Here is a 26,156-nt window from a genome sequence, read left to right as displayed (position 1 = left end):
GGACCTCTGCTGTTCAGTCTTAATTCAGGCAGCAAGTAGATCCCTTTTAGGTAAGACAAAACCAAGGATGCCAGAAAAGGGAGCACAGGCTACTTAACAAACTGTTCCATTGCTGTACAGCTATGGATGGCATTTGTTGAAACCAAGTAGCTAGTAGTGGTAAATTTGACAGGTACTCCTCAGGAAACACGAGGTGAGGGAGGGATGGTTTCTAACATGAGAAAAAGCCTCAAAGCAAAGATCCTTGGTGTGTGGGTAGGTGTTAAAAATGGAGGCTGGAGGGAAGGAATGCCATGCAGAGGGACCTCGACATGCTTGTGAGGTGGGCTGATGCCAACCTCATGAAGTTTAAGCATGCCAAGTGCAAGGTCCTACAGCTGGGTCAGACCAATCCCAGGCACAGCTACAGGTTGGGCAGAGAAGAGATTCAGAGCAGCCCTGCGGAGAAGGACTTGGGGGTGTTGGTTTCATGTTCTTTTTATGTTGAGTAAACCAGAACTGCACACAGTACTCCAGGTGAGGTCTCACAAGAATGATTTCATTATTTTTGTTGTTTTTTTCCTTCTTTTACCGGTCTTTCTTTTCTCCGTTCCCTTTTCTTCTTGTCAAGGAAAAAAACAGGGAGGAGAAAAGTGCATCCCTGACTGCCCAGTGGCCATGGGCACGATGCTGCCGCTGTCACAAAGCTTCAGTGGTTGCTGTGGAGTTGCCCATGAGGAGCTGGGACCCTTTGGAACTGGTGAGGGCATCGGCGTCTCCGTGGAAACCACGGGGGCATTGTTACGACTCTTATGTGGGGTATTTAAGGCCCTGGCGCACCCTAGAGGTGGCAGTTGCCCTGTGAATCCACAGCAAGTCTGCATCCGAGGACACAGAAGATGCCAGTGGACAAGGGATCGAACGCCCGCTCCCAGCCTGCCGAGGGCAGGCCAGGAGTGCAAAGGAGGCGCCAGGTGAGGGCTGGGGCAGGAGTGAGAGGCCGGTGGTGGGACGGGGCCACATGGAGCTGCCTCGGGGCCGGGGCCGGGCTTGCCGGCACTGCGGGGGCTGCTGTGCCAAGGCAGCCGCCTCCATCACACACCTCTTCCTCCTCCTCCTGCCCGCAGGTGGGCCACAGGCCACAGCCTGAGGAAGGGCGGCGTGGGATCACGGTACCACAGCTGCCCTACCAACGAAGGTATCAGCCCATCGAGACCCAGCAGGAACAGGTAGGGACCCCGAGGGAGACAGGGCCAAACACCTTCCCAACCACGGGCATGCCGGGGCTGCTGTGGGCTGGGGCCATGGCCGGCGGGTGGCCAGCCCTTTCCCCAGCCAGCTCTGGGAGCAGGCAGCAGCCACCTGTGGGCCTGAGCCTTGCCGTGGGGCTGGCAGGGGAGCCCAACTGCATGAGCTCCCAACAGCTGGGATACGGGCGCAAGAGACACTATCACAGAGCCTCTCTCCTCGACTTCTCTTGCAGGTGGGCAGCGTGAGGTGCAGAGCGGTGCTGCCCCGCAGCATGAGGACAGAGGAGCAGACACTTCCTCGGCCAGTGGTGGTGGAAAGGACACCTCGGCCGCCACCTCGGCCAGTGAGAGAAGCCAGCAGGCTGCCTCGCCCGACATGGGCACCCTCTGCCCCTGCAGCCAGATTCACTGACATGGCCATCGGCAGGACAAGCAACAGCCAAAAGCAGCTTTGCACAACCGCTGCCCAGCAGCACCACATCCCCGCACATGGCAGCACTGTTGCGAGGCCACGGAGCTGGCAGCCTGCCCCACACAGGCCCACAGCCTGTGCCACAGCGCAGGGTACAAGAAATGTGAGCGCGGTCCTGCGCAACAACAGCGCTGAGAGCCGGGGACCCTACCAGCAGGCAGTGGCATGCCAGGACCCAGCATACAGCAGGGCTGCAATGACAAGAAGATACACTGTCAGGGCACCTAACGGCAGCAAAGCCACCGCCACTCAGCCTGCTCCTCATCCTAACACCCGTGCGAGCACTGCTGCTTCCCAGAGCAGGAAGACGGGGCGAGAGGGCAGCCTCAATGACAAGTTGCTGGGGCTGCACAAGAAGGTTCTTGCAAAGCCTCTGCCCGCCCTGCGCAGCAACATCGAGGCTTTGCAACACGCCAGGAGGAGCCGCTTGGCCAGAGCTCCTGAGGAAGAGGAGTACCAGGCACCTCTCGTTCCCATGGCACCAGCACCAGCATCTCGTGGCTTTAGCAGGCAGGCTGCTGCAGCACAAGCCCAGCGCCAGGCACCTGCCATGAACAGCTCAGCAGAAAATGACGCAGATCTGAATTTCCCATCCAGGTGCGTCAAGAAGCTTCCTTTCAGAGCTGGTGTCGAGGTGATAGAGGCACCAGCCTCTCCCGCCATCGGCAGGCAGGCTGCAGCAGGACGAGCACAGGGCCGGGCACCTGCCCCGCACAGCCACAAAGAAAGCAACATGGATATGAAGGTCACACCCAAGAGCATCCTCAGGAAGGTCCATTTCAGAGATGCTGTTGAGGAGGAGGCAGAGACCGCAGCCTCTTGTGGCTTTGACAGTCAAGCTCTGGCAGCAGAAGCACAGTGCAATGCACCTGCCTCCGACAGCATCATAGTAAGAGATGCAAAAGTGCGTGTCACACCCAGTGTCGGTGCAAGCTCCCAGTTCTGGAATATGATCGAGGAGGAGGCAGAGGAAACAGATTCTTCTCACAATGGTGATGAGGAGGCAGCACCGGAGGCAGCACCAGAGGCAGAGAGTCAGGCATCTGTCCTGCTCAGCCCAGATGCCTGTGAGTTGGTTCCACAGGGAGCAGCCCTGCTCAGCACAAGGGAGCCTCTGGTCCAGGCTGTGGCAGTGGATCAGGAAACCAGCCAGCAGCTGCTGGAACCTCAGGGCATGACCCAAATGCTGGATGCGGCAGTGGACAAAGAGGAGAAAGAGTGGGTAGAGGACATTGATAAAGTGCTGTCCCAAGTGGAAGAGATCATCATACGCAACCTCTGGGTCAACCCCTCGGTCCCAGAGCTCTTCCAGGACCCCCAGGCCGATATCCAGGAGGGGTCTGACTTCCCCAGCAGCATGGACATTGAAGTGACAGGGGAGGCAGGTGGAGACCTGCAGAACACGTCTCCTATCCCAGCCGGACCCACAGCCACTGAGTCGACAGCTTCTACATTAGCTGCATCTGCGGAGGAAGAGGAGCACCGCGCACGTCTCACTCCAGTGGCACAGGAGGAGGTGGAACCGGCACCAGTTTCTCCTGCCTGCGTCGAGCAGGAGGCAGCACCACAGGCACAGAGGCAGGTACCTGCCCTGCTCAGCCCTGATGCCTGTGAGGTGGTTGTAGAAGAAATGGCAAGGACCGTCACTGAAGAGGTCCTGATCATGAGCCTGGCCGTTGTCCAGGGAGCCAGCCAGCAGCTGGTGGAGTATCAGGACATGACCCAAATCCTGGGTGTGTCAATGGCAGCACTGACGCCTGCAGCACCTGAGCACGTTGAGTCTGCTGTGGCTTCGGAGCCTCAGGGAGAGGCCAGTGCAGCCGCTGCCTCCCCAACAGTGCCTGAGGATGAAGTGGCTGCTTTCTTGACTGAGATCCCTGCAACAGAGCCTGGAACATCCCACATTCCTCCAGGAGCAGATGATAGTGGAGATGCAGCAGCTTCTCCCTTGTGTCGGGACTCTCGGCGCCAGGTGAGTGAGGCGCGTGTGGTTGGCACCGGGGATCCCAAGGCCTTGGACGGCAGCTCCCAGGTTTTGTGACAGGGCTATTTCTGGTGCTGCCTGTGTCATCCCACTGACATTGCCCCCATCCCCTGCCTGTGCTCTTGCTACCCTGCAGGGTAGGCTCAGACGCTTTGTGAGGAAACACCTGGGCAAGGCTGTGACTGTCATCCAGGGAACAAGGCAGCAGCAGGTGAAAGAGCCAGACGTGGCACAAAGCTTGGATGTGGAGTCACCGTCAACGTCGCCTGCTGTAGTTCAGGACAGCGAGAACCAGCCAGGTACTTGCCCGAGTTGGGTGGCACCCAGGCCAGACCGGCAGCAGTGTTTGCGTGAGTTCGGGTGTGTCCCAGCCTCCCCTCCATGGGCCGAAGGCTGCGTGGAGACCTCCTAGCAGACCTTCCAGTATCTGAAGGAGGCCAATGAGGATGCTGTTAAGGATAAGTTCTTTACTGTAAGGGTGGTGAGGCACTGGAACGGGTTGCCAAAGGAAGTCCCTTGCCTACAGCTCTTCTTCCTCCACAGGCATTGCCACTCTTCCAGACCAAGGAGCGGCCCCACGGCGACGACTCTCCCGCTTCAGGAGAGTGCTGAGGGCTCTGCGCAAGGCTTTCACTTGCTCATGCCTCACCCCACGTGTGGAGGAGTAGCGCCCTGCTGCCAGCGCCAGGCCCAAGGGAGCTGTGCTGAGGATGTCATGCTGCAGCCTGCACTTGTTGTGGCTGCTTTCTTGGGCCAATAAATAATAACTCGTTTCCCCCCCCACTGCTCGTCTCTGCCTGTATGTTGGTTAGAGCATGTTTGTGTAATTCACGGACCTCTATATTTAATTAACGTAAAACAACTGACTTCAATCTAAGCGGCTACCTATCTGTTGCAATTAGTTCTAGTTTACACACAGTATGCTAGAGATTGGAAGAGACCTCAAAGATCATCTCGTCCAGTCCCGCTTCCGGAGCGGGAACACCTACATAATGTTACACAGGAATGTGTCCAGGCGGGTTTTGAATGTCTCCAAAGATGGAGACTCCACAACCTCCCTGGGCAGCCTGTTCCAATGGCAAGCATAAATAAACACTTCCTACAAGTTTTGAAGTTAAATAAAAGTTCAAATATTCAACTTTAAATTTTGAGCAAGCTTTTAAATAGAACACCCTCTTCCCCACTTCTATACAAAGATAAAGCAGTGGTGTACAAAGCACACAAGTTAAATTGTGTTTGATAACTGGGGAATAGCCTTACTGTCAGTTATCAAACAAATCAGGAGAATAAACATATCTCTATCTTGTAAGATAAGACTAAAACCAAAAATCCACGTTAATCATGATAGAAGTGAAACATCTGAATGCAGAAGCCTCACAGTTATCACTTAAAAGCTTTAAACCCAACTTCCTCTGATCTATTTGCTATTGTAAAGCAAATATCCAAAGAGCACTGACACTTTAACTCTTGGAAAGCAAATAACACATTTACATCAACCACCCCTCCCGCCCTTCCAACACATGGATATGAGAAAGGTCCCAAGCACTCTGTAGTTCCAACACAGTTCCATGTTCAACATTCCTCAGTCAAATCTCTAAACACCTGAGGTGCCAGTTTATAGTGAACAAAAATTAATGAATAAAAACTCTTCTGAGTTCTTACACTCTGCAAAAGAGATCAGAGAAGGAATTTACACTGGGCTAAATCCAAAGTTTAATCTAGCTTTCTTAGGATGTTCTCACCAAGAATATGTTCTCTGGGACACATTTTTAGAATGAAAAGCTACTTGGTTGAAAACAAACGGCTTTACTTTTTATGATGAAAGAGAAATGATGATTGTTGAGTTACACTGTAATACTCTCTTTATGCTGTGTCTGTAGGCTCGTATCTTTAACGAGACCCCTATAAATCCACGAAGATGTCTGCACATCCTTACCAAAATCCTTTACTTGCTGAACCAGGTAAGTGCTATCATTTCTTCCCAGCCAGAATGAATATTCCCAAGGCTAATATAAGGAAGAAGTTCTTTACTGTGAGGGTGATGAGGCCAGAGAAGTGGTGAATGTTCCATCCTTGGCAGTGTTCAAGGCCAGGTTGCACAGAGCCTTGAGAGACATGTCTAGTGTGAGGTGTCCCTGCCTTTGGCAAGGGGTTGGAACTGGATGAGCTTAAGGTCCTTTCAAAGCCAAGCCATTCTGTGATGCTGTGATTCTAATTTCTGATAGCTTTCAGTGTGAAAGAAGTTTTGTACCTCTTCCTGACAGATTTGGGAGGTAGCTTTTTAAGGAGATCCAGAATGGGGTGTTTATGCTTTAGTATTATGTTCTTCCCTCTGACTTGCTGCTAACTGGAGTGAGATACATATCACTGAAGCTTTTAATACTTTTTCCATGAGTGCCAAGTGAGAGCTGCTGCTTGATCTGTGGCCATCACAGCCCTGTGCAATGAAAGAGACACTTGTGTTTGCCCAGCTAAAGTGGGAATGGCTGAGACGAAGTGAAAACATAGGCCAAGAAGTGATGAGGTAGAAGGGTGTCTTTTTGTCTGGGGCTAAATTAGAAGCATGATAAGAAAGATTTTCTTCAGATGTTTATGTAGATCAGGTTTCGTGTGTGTCAGGTTGTATTTAACATCAAAGTAGGTTGGACCTCTGCTGTTCAGTCTTAATTCAGGCAGCAAGTAGATCCCTTTTAGGTAAGACAAAACCAAGGATGCCAGAAAAGGGAGCACAGGCTACTTAACAAACTGTTCCATTGCTGTACAGCTATGGATGGCATTTGTTGAAACCAAGTAGCTAGTAGTGGTAAATTTGACAGGTACTCCTCAGGAAACACGAGGTGAGGGAGGGATGGTTTCTAACATGAGAAAAAGCCTCAAAGCAAAGATCCTTGGTGTGTGGGTAGGTGTTAAAAATGGAGGCTGGAGGGAAGGAATGCCATGCAGAGGGACCTCGACATGCTTGTGAGGTGGGCTGATGCCAACCTCATGAAGTTTAAGCATGCCAAGTGCAAGGTCCTACAGCTGGGTCAGACCAATCCCAGGCACAGCTACAGGTTGGGCAGAGAAGAGATTCAGAGCAGCCCTGCGGAGAAGGACTTGGGGGTGTTGGTTTCATGTTCTTTTTATGTTGAGTAAACCAGAACTGCACACAGTACTCCAGGTGAGGTCTCACAAGAATGATTTCATTATTTTTGTTGTTTTTTTCCTTCTTTTACCGGTCTTTCTTTTCTCCGTTCCCTTTTCTTCTTGTCAAGGAAAAAAACAGGGAGGAGAAAAGTGCATCCCTGACTGCCCAGTGGCCATGGGCACGATGCTGCCGCTGTCACAAAGCTTCAGTGGTTGCTGTGGAGTTGCCCATGAGGAGCTGGGACCCTTTGGAACTGGTGAGGGCATCGGCGTCTCCGTGGAAACCACGGGGGCATTGTTACGACTCTTATGTGGGGTATTTAAGGCCCTGGCGCACCCTAGAGGTGGCAGTTGCCCTGTGAATCCACAGCAAGTCTGCATCCGAGGACACAGAAGATGCCAGTGGACAAGGGATCGAACGCCCGCTCCCAGCCCGCCGAGGGCAGGCCAGGAGTGCAAAGGAGGCGCCAGGTGAGGGCTGGGGCAGGAGTGAGAGGCCGGTGGTGGGACGGGGCCACATGGAGCTGCCTCGGGGCCGGGGCCGGGCTTGCCGGCACTGCGGGGGCTGCTGTGCCAAGGCAGCCGCCTCCATCACACACCTCTTCCTCCTCCTCCTGCCCGCAGGTGGGCCACAGGCCACAGCCTGAGGAAGGGCGGCGTGGGATCACGGTACCACAGCTGCCCTACCAACGAAGGTATCAGCCCATCGAGACCCAGCAGGAACAGGTAGGGACCCCGAGGGAGACAGGGCCAAACACCTTCCCAACCACGGGCATGCCGGGGCTGCTGTGGGCTGGGGCCATGGCCGGCGGGTGGCCAGCCCTTTCCCCAGCCAGCTCTGGGAGCAGGCAGCAGCCACCTGTGGGCCTGAGCCTTGCCGTGGGGCTGGCAGGGGAGCCCAACTGCATGAGCTCCCAACAGCTGGGATACGGGCGCAAGAGACACTATCACAGAGCCTCTCTCCTCGACTTCTCTTGCAGGTGGGCAGCGTGAGGTGCAGAGCGGTGCTGCCCCGCAGCATGAGGACAGAGGAGCAGACACTTCCTCGGCCAGTGGTGGTGGAAAGGACACCTCGGCCGCCACCTCGGCCAGTGAGAGAAGCCAGCAGGCTGCCTCGCCCGACATGGGCACCCTCTGCCCCTGCAGCCAGATTCACTGACATGGCCATCGGCAGGACAAGCAACAGCCAAAAGCAGCTTTGCACAACCGCTGCCCAGCAGCACCACATCCCCGCACATGGCAGCACTGTTGCGAGGCCACGGAGCTGGCAGCCTGCCCCACACAGGCCCACAGCCTGTGCCACAGCGCAGGGCACAAGAAATGTGAGCGCGGTCCTGCGCAACAACAGCGCTGAGAGCCGGGGACCCTACCAGCAGGCAGTGGCATGCCAGGACCCAGCATACAGCAGGGCTGCAATGACAAGAAGATACACTGTCAGGGCACCTAACGGCAGCAAAGCCACCGCCACTCAGCCTGCTCCTCATCCTAACACCCGTGCGAGCACTGCTGCTTCCCAGAGCAGGAAGACGGGGCGAGAGGGCAGCCTCAATGACAAGTTGCTGGGGCTGCACAAGAAGGTTCTTGCAAAGCCTCTGCCCGCCCTGCGCAGCAACATCGAGGCTTTGCAACACGCCAGGAGGAGCCGCTTGGCCAGAGCTCCTGAGGAAGAGGAGTACCAGGCACCTCTCGTTCCCATGGCACCAGCACCAGCATCTCGTGGCTTTAGCAGGCAGGCTGCTGCAGCACAAGCCCAGCGCCAGGCACCTGCCATGAACAGCTCAGCAGAAAATGACGCAGATCTGAATTTCCCATCCAGGTGCGTCAAGAAGCTTCCTTTCAGAGCTGGTGTCGAGGTGATAGAGGCACCAGCCTCTCCCGCCATCGGCAGGCAGGCTGCAGCAGGACGAGCACAGGGCCGGGCACCTGCCCCGCACAGCCACAAAGAAAGCAACATGGATATGAAGGTCACACCCAAGAGCATCCTCAGGAAGGTCCATTTCAGAGATGCTGTTGAGGAGGAGGCAGAGACCGCAGCCTCTTGTGGCTTTGACAGTCAAGCTCTGGCAGCAGAAGCACAGTGCAATGCACCTGCCTCCGACAGCATCATAGTAAGAGATGCAAAAGTGCGTGTCACACCCAGTGTCGGTGCAAGCTCCCAGTTCTGGAATATGATCGAGGAGGAGGCAGAGGAAACAGATTCTTCTCACAATGGTGATGAGGAGGCAGCACCGGAGGCAGCACCAGAGGCAGAGAGTCAGGCATCTGTCCTGCTCAGCCCAGATGCCTGTGAGTTGGTTCCACAGGGAGCAGCCCTGCTCAGCACAAGGGAGCCTCTGGTCCAGGCTGTGGCAGTGGATCAGGAAACCAGCCAGCAGCTGCTGGAACCTCAGGGCATGACCCAAATGCTGGATGCGGCAGTGGACAAAGAGGAGAAAGAGTGGGTAGAGGACATTGATAAAGTGCTGTCCCAAGTGGAAGAGATCATCATACGCAACCTCTGGGTCAACCCCTCGGTCCCAGAGCTCTTCCAGGACCCCCAGGCCGATATCCAGGAGGGGTCTGACTTCCCCAGCAGCATGGACATTGAAGTGACAGGGGAGGCAGGTGGAGACCTGCAGAACACGTCTCCTATCCCAGCCGGACCCACAGCCACTGAGTCGACAGCTTCTACATTAGCTGCATCTGCGGAGGAAGAGGAGCACCGCGCACGTCTCACTCCAGTGGCACAGGAGGAGGTGGAACCGGCACCAGTTTCTCCTGCCTGCGTCGAGCAGGAGGCAGCACCACAGGCACAGAGGCAGGTACCTGCCCTGCTCAGCCCTGATGCCTGTGAGGTGGTTGTAGAAGAAACGGCCAGGACCATCTCTGAAGAGGTCCTGATCATGAGCCTGGCCGTTGTCCAGGGAGCCAGCCAGCAGCTGGCGGAACATCGGGACATGTCCCAAAACTCAGATGAGGCAATGGCACTAATGGCATCTGTGTGGACTGGGGACACTGAGTCTCCTGTGTGTGGAGACCATCAAGGAGAGGCTGAAACAGCCATTGTCTTGCCAGAAACACAGAGAGAGGAAGTGGCAGCTTCATGGCCTGAGATGCCTGTGCCAGAGGCTGGAGCATGCCACTCTGCCCCAGAAGCAGCCAACGAAGGAGAAGCAGGAGCTTCTGCCTTTGATCGTGAATCTGGGCACCCGGTGAGCGAGGCACATATGGCTGGCACCGGAGATACTGTGGAGATTCAAGCAGGAGTCTCGCATGGGCTACCTGTGGCAGAGAGATTCCTGCTGCTCCCTATGCCAGAGCCTCTGGAGGAGCCGGAGAGGAGCAGCATGGCCCACACCAGTCACAGGCTCGACATGCAAAGGAGAGCCAGCCTGCCTTGGCTGCTGGGCAGCTCTGTGGAAAGGGAGCTCCAGCAGCAGGAGGGCCAGAGGCCTCGTTTCGCCTTGCGGCGGGGACGGATGCCCAGTCACAGGCAGGTGAGTGCCAAGGACAGGATGGGACAGGACAGCGGGATGAGCCTTCCTCTGCCTGTGGCCAGCCACTGCTCCCTCAACTCATTTTCTGCATCCCTGTTGTGTGTTTACAGGAAGCGCCAGGGACCTTGGGCGAGGAAGCTGACGATGAGGAGTTGGACGGAAAGGAAGAAGAGGAATGGGAAGAGGCCATGGACAAAGAGCTTTCTGAAGTGGAAGAGATCACCATACGCAACCTCTGGGTCAACCTCTCAGTCCCAGACCACTTCCAGGACACCCATGCAGATCCCCAGGAGGGATCCAGCTGCCCCACCAGCATGGGCATGGACGCAACAGGAGAGGGAACCAGCCAACAGCTGGTGGAGTATCAGGACATGACCCAAATCCTGAGTGTGTCAATGGCAGCACTGACGCCTGCAGCACCTGAGCACGTTGAGTCTGCTGTGGCTTCGGAGCCTCAGGGAGAGGCCAGTGCAGCCGCTGCCTCCCCAACAGTGCCTGAGGATGAAGTGGCTGCTTTCTTGACTGAGATCCCTGCAACAGAGCCTGGAACATCCCACATTCCTCCAGGAGCAGATGATAGTGGAGATGCAGCAGCTTCTCCCTTGTGTCGGGACTCTCGGCGCCAGGTGAGTGAGGCGCGTGTGGTTGGCACCGGGGATCCCAAGGCCTTGGACGGCAGCTCCCAGGTTTTGTGACAGGGCTATTTCTGGTGCTGCCTGTGTCATCCCACTGACATTGCCCCCATCCCCTGCCTGTGCTCTTGCTACCCTGCAGGGTAGGCTCAGACGCTTTGTGAGGAAACACCTGGGCAAGGCTGTGACTGTCATCCAGGGAACAAGGCAGCAGCAGGTGAAAGAGCCAGACGTGGCACAAAGCTTGGATGTGGAGTCACCGTCAACGTCGCCTGCTGTAGTTCAGGACAGCGAGAACCAGCCAGGTACTTGCCCGAGTTGGGTGGCACCCAGGCCAGACCGGCAGCAGTGTTTGCGTGAGTTCGGGTGTGTCCCAGCCTCCCCTCCATGGGCCGAAGGCTGCGTGGAGACCTCCTAGCAGACCTTCCAGTATCTGAAGGAGGCCAATGAGGATGCTGTTAAGGAGAAGTTCTTTACTGTAAGGGTGGTGAGGCACTGGAACGGGTTGCCAAAGGAAGTCCCTTGCCTACAGCTCTTCTTCCTCCACAGGCATTGCCACTCTTCCAGACCAAGGAGCGGCCCCACGGCGACGACTCTCCCGCTTCAGGAGAGTGCTGAGGGCTCTGCGCAAGGCTTTCACTTGCTCATGCCTCACCCCACGTGTGGAGGAGTAGCGCCCTGCTGCCAGCGCCAGGCCCAAGGGAGCTGTGCTGAGGATGCCATGCTGCAGCCTGCACTTGTTGTGGCTGCTTTCTTGGGCCAATAAATAATAACTCGTTTCCCCCCCCACTGCTCGTCTCTGCCTGTATGTTGGTTAGAGCATGTTTGTGTAATTCACGGACCTCTATATTTAATTAACGTAAAACAACTGACTTCAATCTAAGCGGCTACCTATCTGTTGCAATTAGTTCTAGTTTACACACAGTATGCTAGAGATTGGAAGAGACCTCAAAAGATCATCTCGTCCAGTCCCGCTTCCGGAGCGGGAACACCTACATAATGTTACACAGGAATGTGTCCAGGCGGGTTTTGAATGTCTCCAAAGATGGAGACTCCACAACCTCCCTGGGCAGCCTGTTCCAATGGCAAGCATAAATAAACACTTCCTACAAGTTTTGAAGTTAAATAAAAGTTCAAATATTCAACTTTAAATTTTGAGCAAGCTTTTAAATAGAACACCCTCTTCCCCACTTCTATACAAAGATAAAGCAGTGGTGTACAAAGCACACAAGTTAAATTGTGTTTGATAACTGGGGAATAGCCTTACTGTCAGTTATCAAACAAATCAGGAGAATAAACATATCTCTATCTTGTAAGATAAGACTAAAACCAAAAATCCACGTTAATCATGATAGAAGTGAAACATCTGAATGCAGAAGCCTCACAGTTATCACTTAAAAGCTTTAAACCCAACTTCCTCTGATCTATTTGCTATTGTAAAGCAAATATCCAAAGAGCACTGACACTTTAACTCTTGGAAAGCAAATAACACATTTACATCAACCACCCCTCCCGCCCTTCCAACACATGGATATGAGAAAGGTCCCAAGCACTCTGTAGTTCCAACACAGTTCCATGTTCAACATTCCTCAGTCAAATCTCTAAACACCTGAGGTGCCAGTTTATAGTGAACAAAAATTAATGAATAAAAACTCTTCTGAGTTCTTACACTCTGCAAAAGAGATCAGAGAAGGAATTTACACTGGGCTAAATCCAAAGTTTAATCTAGCTTTCTTAGGATGTTCTCACCAAGAATATGTTCTCTGGGACACATTTTTAGAATGAAAAGCTACTTGGTTGAAAACAAACGGCTTTACTTTTTATGATGAAAGAGAAATGATGATTGTTGAGTTACACTGTAATACTCTCTTTATGCTGTGTCTGTAGGCTCGTATCTTTAACGAGACCCCTATAAATCCACGAAGATGTCTGCACATCCTTACCAAAATCCTTTACTTGCTGAACCAGGTAAGTGCTATCATTTCTTCCCAGCCAGAATGAATATTCCCAAGGCTAATATAAGGAAGAAGTTCTTTACTGTGAGGGTGATGAGGCCAGAGAAGTGGTGAATGTTCCATCCTTGGCAGTGTTCAAGGCCAGGTTGCACAGAGCCTTGAGAGACATGTCTAGTGTGAGGTGTCCCTGCCTTTGGCAAGGGGTTGGAACTGGATGAGCTTAAGGTCCTTTCAAAGCCAAGCCATTCTGTGATGCTGTGATTCTAATTTCTGATAGCTTTCAGTGTGAAAGAAGTTTTGTACCTCTTCCTGACAGATTTGGGAGGTAGCTTTTTAAGGAGATCCAGAATGGGGTGTTTATGCTTTAGTATTATGTTCTTCCCTCTGACTTGCTGCTAACTGGAGTGAGATACATATCACTGAAGCTTTTAATACTTTTTCCATGAGTGCCAAGTGAGAGCTGCTGCTTGATCTGTGGCCATCACAGCCCTGTGCAATGAAAGAGACACTTGTGTTTGCCCAGCTAAAGTGGGAATGGCTGAGACGAAGTGAAAACATAGGCCAAGAAGTGATGAGGTAGAAGGGTGTCTTTTTGTCTGGGGCTAAATTAGAAGCATGATAAGAAAGATTTTCTTCAGATGTTTATGTAGATCAGGTTTCGTGTGTGTCAGGTTGTATTTAACATCAAAGTAGGTTGGACCTCTGCTGTTCAGTCTTAATTCAGGCAGCAAGTAGATCCCTTTTAGGTAAGACAAAACCAAGGATGCCAGAAAAGGGAGCACAGGCTACTTAACAAACTGTTCCATTGCTGTACAGCTATGGATGGCATTTGTTGAAACCAAGTAGCTAGTAGTGGTAAATTTGACAGGTACTCCTCAGGAAACACGAGGTGAGGGAGGGATGGTTTCTAACATGAGAAAAAGCCTCAAAGCAAAGATCCTTGGTGTGTGGGTAGGTGTTAAAAATGGAGGCTGGAGGGAAGGAATGCCATGCAGAGGGACCTCGACATGCTTGTGAGGTGGGCTGATGCCAACCTCATGAAGTTTAAGCATGCCAAGTGCAAGGTCCTACAGCTGGGTCAGACCAATCCCAGGCACAGCTACAGGTTGGGCAGAGAAGAGATTCAGAGCAGCCCTGCGGAGAAGGACTTGGGGGTGTTGGTTTCATGTTCTTTTTATGTTGAGTAAACCAGAACTGCACACAGTACTCCAGGTGAGGTCTCACAAGAATGATTTCATTATTTTTGTTGTTTTTTTCCTTCTTTTACCGGTCTTTCTTTTCTCCGTTCCCTTTTCTTCTTGTCAAGGAAAAAAACAGGGAGGAGAAAAGTGCATCCCTGACTGCCCAGTGGCCATGGGCACGATGCTGCCGCTGTCACAAAGCTTCAGTGGTTGCTGTGGAGTTGCCCATGAGGAGCTGGGACCCTTTGGAACTGGTGAGGGCATCGGCGTCTCCGTGGAAACCACGGGGGCATTGTTACGACTCTTATGTGGGGTATTTAAGGCCCTGGCGCACCCTAGAGGTGGCAGTTGCCCTGTGAATCCACAGCAAGTCTGCATCCGAGGACACAGAAGATGCCAGTGGACAAGGGATCGAACGCCCGCTCCCAGCCTGCCGAGGGCAGGCCAGGAGTGCAAAGGAGGCGCCAGGTGAGGGCTGGGGCAGGAGTGAGAGGCCGGTGGTGGGACGGGGCCACATGGAGCTGCCTCGGGGCCGGGGCCGGGCTTGCCGGCACTGCGGGGGCTGCTGTGCCAAGGCAGCCGCCTCCATCACACACCTCTTCCTCCTCCTCCTGCCCGCAGGTGGGCCACAGGCCACAGCCTGAGGAAGGGCGGCGTGGGATCACGGTACCACAGCTGCCCTACCAACGAAGGTATCAGCCCATCGAGACCCAGCAGGAACAGGTAGGGACCCCGAGGGAGACAGGGCCAAACACCTTCCCAACCACGGGCATGCTGGGGCTGCTGTGGGCTGGGGCCATGGCCGGCGGGTGGCCAGCCCTTTCCCCAGCCAGCTCTGGGAGCAGGCAGCAGCCACCTGTGGGCCTGAGCCTTGCCGTGGGGCTGGCAGGGGAGCCCAACTGCATGAGCTCCCAACAGCTGGGATACGGGCGCAAGAGACACTATCACAGAGCCTCTCTCCTCGACTTCTCTTGCAGGTGGGCAGCGTGAGGTGCAGAGCGGTGCTGCCCCGCAGCATGAGGACAGAGGAGCAGACACTTCCTCGGCCAGTGGTGGTGGAAAGGACACCTCGGCCGCCACCTCGGCCAGTGAGAGAAGCCAGCAGGCTGCCTCGCCCGACATGGGCACCCTCTGCCCCTGCAGCCAGATTCACTGACATGGCCATCGGCAGGACAAGCAACAGCCAAAAGCAGCTTTGCACAACCGCTGCCCAGCAGCACCACATCCCCGCACATGGCAGCACTGTTGCGAGGCCACGGAGCTGGCAGCCTGCCCCACACAGGCCCACAGCCTGTGCCACAGCGCAGGGCACAAGAAATGTGAGCGCGGTCCTGCGCAACAACAGCGCTGAGAGCCGGGGACCCTACCAGCAGGCAGTGGCATGCCAGGACCCAGCATACAGCAGGGCTGCAATGACAAGAAGATACACTGTCAGGGCACCTAACGGCAGCAAAGCCACCGCCACTCAGCCTGCTCCTGATCCTAACACCCGTGCGAGCACTGCTGCTTCCCAGAGCAGGAAGACGGGGCGAGAGGGCAGCCTCAATGACAAGTTGCTGGGGCTGCACAAGAAGGTTCTTGCAAAGCCTCTGCCCGCCCTGCGCAGCAACATCGAGGCTTTGCAACACGCCAGGAGGAGCCGCTTGGCCAGAGCTCCTGAGGAAGAGGAGTACCAGGCACCTCTCGTTCCCATGGCACCAGCACCAGCATCTCGTGGCTTTAGCAGGCAGGCTGCTGCAGCACAAGCCCAGCGCCAGGCACCTGCCATGAACAGCTCAGCAGAAAATGACGCAGATCTGAATTTCCCATCCAGGTGCGTCAAGAAGCTTCCTTTCAGAGCTGGTGTCGAGGTGATAGAGGCACCAGCCTCTCCCGCCATCGGCAGGCAGGCTGCAGCAGGACGAGCACAGGGCCGGGCACCTGCCCCGCACAGCCACAAAGAAAGCAACATGGATATGAAGGTCACACCCAAGAGCATCCTCAGGAAGGTCCATTTCAGAGATGCTGTTGAGGAGGAGGCAGAGACCGCAGCCTCTTGTGGCTTTGACAGTCAAGCTCTGGCAGCAGAAGCACAGTGCAATGCACCTGCCTCCGACAGCATCATAGTAAGAGATGCAAAAGTGCGTGTCACACCCAGTGTCGGTGCAAGCTCCCAGTTCTGGAATATGATCGAGGAGGAGGCAGAGGAAACAGATTCTTCTCACAATGGTGATGAGGAGGCAGCACCGGAGGCAGCACCAGAGGCAGAGAGTCAGGCATCTGTCCTGCTCAGCCCAGATGCCTGTGAGTTGGTTCCACAGGGAGCAGCCCTGCTCAGCACAAGGGAGCCTCTGGTCCAGGCTGTGGCAGTGGATCAGGAAACCAGCCAGCAGCTGCTGGAACCTCAGGGCATGACCCAAATGCTGGATGCGGCAGTGGACAAAGAGGAGAAAGAGTGGGTAGAGGACATTGATAAAGTGCTGTCCCAAGTGGAAGAGATCATCATACGCAACCTCTGGGTCAACCCCTCGGTCCCAGAGCTCTTCCAGGACCCCCAGGCCGATATCCAGGAGGGGTCTGACTTCCCCAGCAGCATGGACATTGAAGTGACAGGGGAGGCAGGTGGAGACCTGCAGAACACGTCTCCTATCCCAGCCGGACCCACAGCCACTGAGTCGACAGCTTCTACATTAGCTGCATCTGCGGAGGAAGAGGAGCACCGCGCACGTCTCACTCCAGTGGCACAGGAGGAGGTGGAACCGGCACCAGTTTCTCCTGCCTGCGTCGAGCAGGAGGCAGCACCACAGGCACAGAGGCAGGTACCTGCCCTGCTCAGCCCTGATGCCTGTGAGGTGGTTGTAGAAGAAATGGCAAGGACCGTCACTGAAGAGGTCCTGATCATGAGCTTGGCCGTTGTCCAGGGAGCCAGCCAGCAGCTGTTGGAGTATCAGGACATGACCCAAATCCTGGGTGTGTCAATGGCAGCACTGACGCCTGCAGCACCTGAGCACGTTGAGTCTGCTGTGGCTTCGGAGCCTCAGGGAGAGGCCAGTGCAGCCGCTGCCTCCCCAACAGTGCCTGAGGATGAAGTGGCTGCTTTCTTGACTGAGATCCCTGCAACAGAGCCTGGAACATCCCACATTCCTCCAGGAGCAGATGATAGTGGAGATGCAGCAGCTTCTCCCTTGTGTCGGGACTCTCGGCGCCAGGTGAGTGAGGCGCGTGTGGTTGGCACCGGGGATCCCAAGGCCTTGGACGGCAGCTCCCAGGTTTTGTGACAGGGCTATTTCTGGTGCTGCCTGTGTCATCCCACTGACATTGCCCCCATCCCCTGCCTGTGCTCTTGCTACCCTGCAGGGTAGGCTCAGACGCTTTGTGAGGAAACACCTGGGCAAGGCTGTGACTGTCATCCAGGGAACAAGGCAGCAGCAGGTGAAAGAGCCAGACGTGGCACAAAGCTTGGATGTGGAGTCACCGTCAACGTCGCCTGCTGTAGTTCAGGACAGCGAGAACCAGCCAGGTACTTGCCCGAGTTGGGTGGCACCCAGGCCAGACCGGCAGCAGTGTTTGCGTGAGTTCGGGTGTGTCCCAGCCTCCCCTCCATGGGCCGAAGGCTGCGTGGAGACCTCCTAGCAGACCTTCCAGTATCTGAAGGAGGCCAATGAGGATGCTGTTAAGGAGAAGTTCTTTACTGTAAGGGTGGTGAGGCACTGGAACGGGTTGCCAAAGGAAGTCCCTTGCCTACAGCTCTTCTTCCTCCACAGGCATTGCCACTCTTCCAGACCAAGGAGCGGCCCCACGGCGACGACTCTCCCGCTTCAGGAGAGTGCTGAGGGCTCTGCGCAAGGCTTTCACTTGCTCATGCCTCACTCCACGTGTGGAGGAGTAGCGCCCTGCTGCCAGCGCCAGGCCCAAGGCAGCTGTGCTGAGGATGTCATGCTGCAGCCTGCACTTGTTGTGGCTGCTTTCTTGGGCCAATAAATAATAACTCGTTTCCCCCCCCACTGCTCGTCTCTGCCTGTATGTTGGTTAGAGCATGTTTGTGTAATTCACGGACCTCTATATTTAATTAACGTAAAACAACTGACTTCAATCTAAGCGGCTACCTATCTGTTGCAATTAGTTCTAGTTTACACACAGTATGCTAGAGATTGGAAGAGACCTCAAAAGATCATCTCGTCCAGTCCCGCTTCCGGAGCGGGAACACCTACATAATGTTACACAGGAATGTGTCCAGGCGGGTTTTGAATGTCTCCAAAGATGGAGACTCCACAACCTCCCTGGGCAGCCTGTTCCAATGGCAAGCATAAATAAACACTTCCTACAAGTTTTGAAGTTAAATAAAAGTTCAAATATTCAACTTTAAATTTTGAGCAAGCTTTTAAATAGAACACCCTCTTCCCCACTTCTATACAAAGATAAAGCAGTGGTGTACAAAGCACACAAGTTAAATTGTGTTTGATAACTGGGGAATAGCCTTACTGTCAGTTATCAAACAAATCAGGAGAATAAACATATCTCTATCTTGTAAGATAAGACTAAAACCAAAAATCCACGTTAATCATGATAGAAGTGAAACATCTGAATGCAGAAGCCTCACAGTTATCACTTAAAAGCTTTAAACCCAACTTCCTCTGATCTATTTGCTATTGTAAAGCAAATATCCAAAGAGCACTGACACTTTAACTCTTGGAAAGCAAATAACACATTTACATCAACCACCCCTCCCGCCCTTCCAACACATGGATATGAGAAAGGTCCCAAGCACTCTGTAGTTCCAACACAGTTCCATGTTCAACATTCCTCAGTCAAATCTCTAAACACCTGAGGTGCCAGTTTATAGTGAACAAAAATTAATGAATAAAAACTCTTCTGAGTTCTTACACTCTGCAAAAGAGATCAGAGAAGGAATTTACACTGGGCTAAATCCAAAGTTTAATCTAGCTTTCTTAGGATGTTCTCACCAAGAATATGTTCTCTGGGACACATTTTTAGAATGAAAAGCTACTTGGTTGAAAACAAACGGCTTTACTTTTTATGATGAAAGAGAAATGATGATTGTTGAGTTACACTGTAATACTCTCTTTATGCTGTGTCTGTAGGCTCGTATCTTTAACGAGACCCCTATAAATCCACGAAGATGTCTGCACATCCTTACCAAAATCCTTTACTTGCTGAACCAGGTAAGTGCTATCATTTCTTCCCAGCCAGAATGAATATTCCCAAGGCTAATATAAGGAAGAAGTTCTTTACTGTGAGGGTGATGAGGCCAGAGAAGTGGTGAATGTTCCATCCTTGGCAGTGTTCAAGGCCAGGTTGCACAGAGCCTTGAGAGACATGTCTAGTGTGAGGTGTCCCTGCCTTTGGCAAGGGGTTGGAACTGGATGAGCTTAAGGTCCTTTCAAAGCCAAGCCATTCTGTGATGCTGTGATTCTAATTTCTGATAGCTTTCAGTGTGAAAGAAGTTTTGTACCTCTTCCTGACAGATTTGGGAGGTAGCTTTTTAAGGAGATCCAGAATGGGGTGTTTATGCTTTAGTATTATGTTCTTCCCTCTGACTTGCTGCTAACTGGAGTGAGATACATATCACTGAAGCTTTTAATACTTTTTCCATGAGTGCCAAGTGAGAGCTGCTGCTTGATCTGTGGCCATCACAGCCCTGTGCAATGAAAGAGACACTTGTGTTTGCCCAGCTAAAGTGGGAATGGCTGAGACGAAGTGAAAACATAGGCCAAGAAGTGATGAGGTAGAAGGGTGTCTTTTTGTCTGGGGCTAAATTAGAAGCATGATAAGAAAGATTTTCTTCAGATGTTTATGTAGATCAGGTTTCGTGTGTGTCAGGTTGTATTTAACATCAAAGTAGGTTGGACCTCTGCTGTTCAGTCTTAATTCAGGCAGCAAGTAGATCCCTTTTAGGTAAGACAAAACCAAGGATGCCAGAAAAGGGAGCACAGGCTACTTAACAAACTGTTCCATTGCTGTACAGCTATGGATGGCATTTGTTGAAACCAAGTAGCTAGTAGTGGTAAATTTGACAGGTACTCCTCAGGAAACACGAGGTGAGGGAGGGATGGTTTCTAACATGAGAAAAAGCCTCAAAGCAAAGATCCTTGGTGTGTGGGTAGGTGTTAAAAATGGAGGCTGGAGGGAAGGAATGCCATGCAGAGGGACCTCGACATGCTTGTGAGGTGGGCTGATGCCAACCTCATGAAGTTTAAGCATGCCAAGTGCAAGGTCCTACAGCTGGGTCAGACCAATCCCAGGCACAGCTAGAGGTTGGGCAGAGAAGAGATTCAGAGCAGCCCTGCGGAGAAGGACTTGGGGGTGTTGGTTTCATGTTCTTTTTATGTTGAGTAAACCAGAACTGCACACAGTACTCCAGGTGAGGTCTCACAAGAATGATTTCATTATTTTTGTTGTTTTTTTCCTTCTTTTACCGGTCTTTCTTTTCTCCGTTCCCTTTTCTTCTTGTCAAGGAAAAAAACAGGGAGGAGAAAAGTGCATCCCTGACTGCCCAGTGGCCATGGGCACGATGCTGCCGCTGTCACAAAGCTTCAGTGGTTGCTGTGGAGTTGCCCATGAGGAGCTGGGACCCTTTGGAACTGGTGAGGGCATCGGCGTCTCCGTGGAAACCACGGGGGCATTGTTACGACTCTTATGTGGGGTATTTAAGGCCCTGGCGCACCCTAGAGGTGGCAGTTGCCCTGTGAATCCACAGCAAGTCTGCATCCGAGGACACAGAAGATGCCAGTGGACAAGGGATCGAACGCCCGCTCCCAGCCTGCCGAGGGCAGGCCAGGAGTGCAAAGGAGGCGCCAGGTGAGGGCTGGGGCAGGAGTGAGAGGCCGGTGGTGGGACGGGGCCACATGGAGCTGCCTCGGGGCCGGGGCCGGGCTTGCCGGCACTGCGGGGGCTGCTGTGCCAAGGCAGCCGCCTCCATCACACACCTCTTCCTCCTCCTCCTGCCCGCAGGTGGGCCACAGGCCACAGCCTGAGGAAGGGCGGCGTGGGATCACGGTACCACAGCTGCCCTACCAACGAAGGTATCAGCCCATCGAGACCCAGCAGGAACAGGTAGGGACCCCGAGGGAGACAGGGCCAAACACCTTCCCAACCACGGGCATGCTGGGGCTGCTGTGGGCTGGGGCCATGGCCGGCGGGTGGCCAGCCCTTTCCCCAGCCAGCTCTGGGAGCAGGCAGCAGCCACCTGTGGGCCTGAGCCTTGCCGTGGGGCTGGCAGGGGAGCCCAACTGCATGAGCTCCCAACAGCTGGGATACGGGCGCAAGAGACACTATCACAGAGCCTCTCTCCTCGACTTCTCTTGCAGGTGGGCAGCGTGAGGTGCAGAGCGGTGCTGCCCCGCAGCATGAGGACAGAGGAGCAGACACTTCCTCGGCCAGTGGTGGTGGAAAGGACACCTCGGCCGCCACCTCGGCCAGTGAGAGAAGCCAGCAGGCTGCCTCGCCCGACATGGGCACCCTCTGCCCCTGCAGCCAGATTCACTGACATGGCCATCGGCAGGACAAGCAACAGCCAAAAGCAGCTTTGCACAACCGCTGCCCAGCAGCACCACATCCCCGCACATGGCAGCACTGTTGCGAGGCCACGGAGCTGGCAGCCTGCCCCACACAGGCCCACAGCCTGTGCCACAGCGCAGGGCACAAGAAATGTGAGCGCGGTCCTGCGCAACAACAGCGCTGAGAGCCGGGGACCCTACCAGCAGGCAGTGGCATGCCAGGACCCAGCATACAGCAGGGCTGCAATGACAAGAAGATACACTGTCAGGGCACCTAACGGCAGCAAAGCCACCGCCACTCAGCCTGCTCCTGATCCTAACACCCGTGCGAGCACTGCTGCTTCCCAGAGCAGGAAGACGGGGCGAGAGGGCAGCCTCAATGACAAGTTGCTGGGGCTGCACAAGAAGGTTCTTGCAAAGCCTCTGCCCGCCCTGCGCAGCAACATCGAGGCTTTGCAACACGCCAGGAGGAGCCGCTTGGCCAGAGCTCCTGAGGAAGAGGAGTACCAGGCACCTCTCGTTCCCATGGCACCAGCACCAGCATCTCGTGGCTTTAGCAGGCAGGCTGCTGCAGCACAAGCCCAGCGCCAGGCACCTGCCATGAACAGCTCAGCAGAAAATGACGCAGATCTGAATTTCCCATCCAGGTGCGTCAAGAAGCTTCCTTTCAGAGCTGGTGTCGAGGTGATAGAGGCACCAGCCTCTCCCGCCATCGGCAGGCAGGCTGCAGCAGGACGAGCACAGGGCCGGGCACCTGCCCCGCACAGCCACAAAGAAAGCAACATGGATATGAAGGTCACACCCAAGAGCATCCTCAGGAAGGTCCATTTCAGAGATGCTGTTGAGGAGGAGGCAGAGACCGCAGCCTCTTGTGGCTTTGACAGTCAAGCTCTGGCAGCAGAAGCACAGTGCAATGCACCTGCCTCCGACAGCATCATAGTAAGAGATGCAAAAGTGCGTGTCACACCCAGTGTCGGTGCAAGCTCCCAGTTCTGGAATATGATCGAGGAGGAGGCAGAGGAAACAGATTCTTCTCACAATGGTGATGAGGAGGCAGCACCGGAGGCAGCACCAGAGGCAGAGAGTCAGGCATCTGTCCTGCTCAGCCCAGATGCCTGTGAGTTGGTTCCACAGGGAGCAGCCCTGCTCAGCACAAGGGAGCCTCTGGTCCAGGCTGTGGCAGTGGATCAGGAAACCAGCCAGCAGCTGCTGGAACCTCAGGGCATGACCCAAATGCTGGATGCGGCAGTGGACAAAGAGGAGAAAGAGTGGGTAGAGGACATTGATAAAGTGCTGTCCCAAGTGGAAGAGATCATCATACGCAACCTCTGGGTCAACCCCTCGGTCCCAGAGCTCTTCCAGGACCCCCAGGCCGATATCCAGGAGGGGTCTGACTTCCCCAGCAGCATGGACATTGAAGTGACAGGGGAGGCAGGTGGAGACCTGCAGAACACGTCTCCTATCCCAGCCGGACCCACAGCCACTGAGTCGACAGCTTCTACATTAGCTGCATCTGCGGAGGAAGAGGAGCACCGCGCACGTCTCACTCCAGTGGCACAGGAGGAGGTGGAACCGGCACCAGTTTCTCCTGCCTGCGTCGAGCAGGAGGCAGCACCACAGGCACAGAGGCAGGTACCTGCCCTGCTCAGCCCTGATGCCTGTGAGGTGGTTGTAGAAGAAATGGCAAGGACCGTCACTGAAGAGGTCCTGATCATGAGCTTGGCCGTTGTCCAGGGAGCCAGCCAGCAGCTGTTGGAGTATCAGGACATGACCCAAATCCTGGGTGTGTCAATGGCAGCACTGACGCCTGCAGCACCTGAGCACGTTGAGTCTGCTGTGGCTTCGGAGCCTCAGGGAGAGGCCAGTGCAGCCGCTGCCTCCCCAACAGTGCCTGAGGATGAAGTGGCTGCTTTCTTGACTGAGATCCCTGCAACAGAGCCTGGAACATCCCACATTCCTCCAGGAGCAGATGATAGTGGAGATGCAGCAGCTTCTCCCTTGTGTCGGGACTCTCGGCGCCAGGTGAGTGAGGCGCGTGTGGTTGGCACCGGGGATCCCAAGGCCTTGGACGGCAGCTCCCAGGTTTTGTGACAGGGCTATTTCTGGTGCTGCCTGTGTCATCCCACTGACATTGCCCCCATCCCCTGCCTGTGCTCTTGCTACCCTGCAGGGTAGGCTCAGACGCTTTGTGAGGAAACACCTGGGCAAGGCTGTGACTGTCATCCAGGGAACAAGGCAGCAGCAGGTGAAAGAGCCAGACGTGGCACAAAGCTTGGATGTGGAGTCACCGTCAACGTCGCCTGCTGTAGTTCAGGACAGCGAGAACCAGCCAGGTACTTGCCCGAGTTGGGTGGCACCCAGGCCAGACCGGCAGCAGTGTTTGCGTGAGTTCGGGTGTGTCCCAGCCTCCCCTCCATGGGCCGAAGGCTGCGTGGAGACCTCCTAGCAGACCTTCCAGTATCTGAAGGAGGCCAATGAGGATGCTGTTAAGGAGAAGTTCTTTACTGTAAGGGTGGTGAGGCACTGGAACGGGTTGCCAAAGGAAGTCCCTTGCCTACAGCTCTTCTTCCTCCACAGGCATTGCCACTCTTCCAGACCAAGGAGCGGCCCCACGGCGACGACTCTCCCGCTTCAGGAGAGTGCTGAGGGCTCTGCGCAAGGCTTTCACTTGCTCATGCCTCACCCCACGTGTGGAGGAGTAGCGCCCTGCTGCCAGCGCCAGGCCCAAGGGAGCTGTGCTGAGGATGTCATGCTGCAGCCTGCACTTGTTGTGGCTGCTTTCTTGGGCCAATAAATAATAACTCGTTTCCCCCCCCACTGCTCGTCTCTGCCTGTATGTTGGTTAGAGCATGTTTGTGTAATTCACGGACCTCTATATTTAATTAACGTAAAACAACTGACTTCAATCTAAGCGGCTACCTATCTGTTGCAATTAGTTCTAGTTTACACACAGTATGCTAGAGATTGGAAGAGACCTCAAAGATCATCTCGTCCAGTCCCGCTTCCGGAGCGGGAACACCTACATAATGTTACACAGGAATGTGTCCAGGCGGGTTTTGAATGTCTCCAAAGATGGAGACTCCACAACCTCCCTGGGCAGCCTGTTCCAATGGCAAGCATAAATAAACACTTCCTACAAGTTTTGAAGTTAAATAAAAGTTCAAATATTCAACTTTAAATTTTGAGCAAGCTTTTAAATAGAACACCCTCTTCCCCACTTCTATACAAAGATAAAGCAGTGGTGTACAAAGCACACAAGTTAAATTGTGTTTGATAACTGGGGAATAGCCTTACTGTCAGTTATCAAACAAATCAGGAGAATAAACATATCTCTATCTTGTAAGATAAGACTAAAACCAAAAATCCACGTTAATCATGATAGAAGTGAAACATCTGAATGCAGAAGCCTCACAGTTATCACTTAAAAGCTTTAAACCCAACTTCCTCTGATCTATTTGCTATTGTAAAGCAAATATCCAAAGAGCACTGACACTTTAACTCTTGGAAAGCAAATAACACATTTACATCAACCACCCCTCCCGCCCTTCCAACACATGGATATGAGAAAGGTCCCAAGCACTCTGTAGTTCCAACACAGTTCCATGTTCAACATTCCTCAGTCAAATCTCTAAACACCTGAGGTGCCAGTTTATAGTGAACAAAAATTAATGAATAAAAACTCTTCTGAGTTCTTACACTCTGCAAAAGAGATCAGAGAAGGAATTTACACTGGGCTAAATCCAAAGTTTAATCTAGCTTTCTTAGGATGTTCTCACCAAGAATATGTTCTCTGGGACACATTTTTAGAATGAAAAGCTACTTGGTTGAAAACAAACGGCTTTACTTTTTATGATGAAAGAGAAATGATGATTGTTGAGTTACACTGTAATACTCTCTTTATGCTGTGTCTGTAGGCTCGTATCTTTAACGAGACCCCTATAAATCCACGAAGATGTCTGCACATCCTTACCAAAATCCTTTACTTGCTGAACCAGGTAAGTGCTATCATTTCTTCCCAGCCAGAATGAATATTCCCAAGGCTAATATAAGGAAGAAGTTCTTTACTGTGAGGGTGATGAGGCCAGAGAAGTGGTGAATGTTCCATCCTTGGCAGTGTTCAAGGCCAGGTTGCACAGAGCCTTGAGAGACATGTCTAGTGTGAGGTGTCCCTGCCTTTGGCAAGGGGTTGGAACTGGATGAGCTTAAGGTCCTTTCAAAGCCAAGCCATTCTGTGATGCTGTGATTCTAATTTCTGATAGCTTTCAGTGTGAAAGAAGTTTTGTACCTCTTCCTGACAGATTTGGGAGGTAGCTTTTTAAGGAGATCCAGAATGGGGTGTTTATGCTTTAGTATTATGTTCTTCCCTCTGACTTGCTGCTAACTGGAGTGAGATACATATCACTGAAGCTTTTAATACTTTTTCCATGAGTGCCAAGTGAGAGCTGCTGCTTGATCTGTGGCCATCACAGCCCTGTGCAATGAAAGAGACACTTGTGTTTGCCCAGCTAAAGTGGGAATGGCTGAGACGAAGTGAAAACATAGGCCAAGAAGTGATGAGGTAGAAGGGTGTCTTTTTGTCTGGGGCTAAATTAGAAGCATGATAAG

At 53.5% G+C, this 26,156-nt stretch overlaps 2 protein-coding genes across 2 annotated transcripts in view; one reads left to right on the top strand and one right to left on the bottom strand.

Annotated features, from left to right (window-relative positions):
- LOC133276778 (coatomer subunit gamma-2-like) overlaps positions 1-26,156 on the bottom strand; it is a 194,373-nt gene that overhangs the window by 69,085 nt on the left and 99,132 nt on the right. The window lies entirely within an intron of this gene.
- The window catches only part of LOC133276733 (uncharacterized), a 106,883-nt gene continuing 90,420 nt past the window's right edge, over positions 9,694-26,156 (top strand). Inside the window, exons 1-2 of the mRNA XM_061467871.1 lie at positions 9,694-10,291; positions 10,402-10,674. Of these exons, the coding sequence (XP_061323855.1) occupies positions 9,694-10,291; positions 10,402-10,674 (871 nt within the window). The remainder of the gene's footprint in view (positions 10,292-10,401; positions 10,675-26,156) is intronic.

The sequence above is a fragment of the Pezoporus flaviventris genome, unplaced genomic scaffold, assembly GCF_033815535.1.
Source record: "Pezoporus flaviventris isolate CSIRO_AGI_PZ_B2104156 unplaced genomic scaffold, CSIRO_AGI_Pfla_v1 ptg000046l, whole genome shotgun sequence".
NCBI classification, from domain to species: Eukaryota; Metazoa; Chordata; class Aves; order Psittaciformes; family Psittacidae; genus Pezoporus; species Pezoporus flaviventris.
Note: the sequence above shows the minus strand (reverse complement) of the source record. Positions and strands in the feature narration are given on the sequence as shown.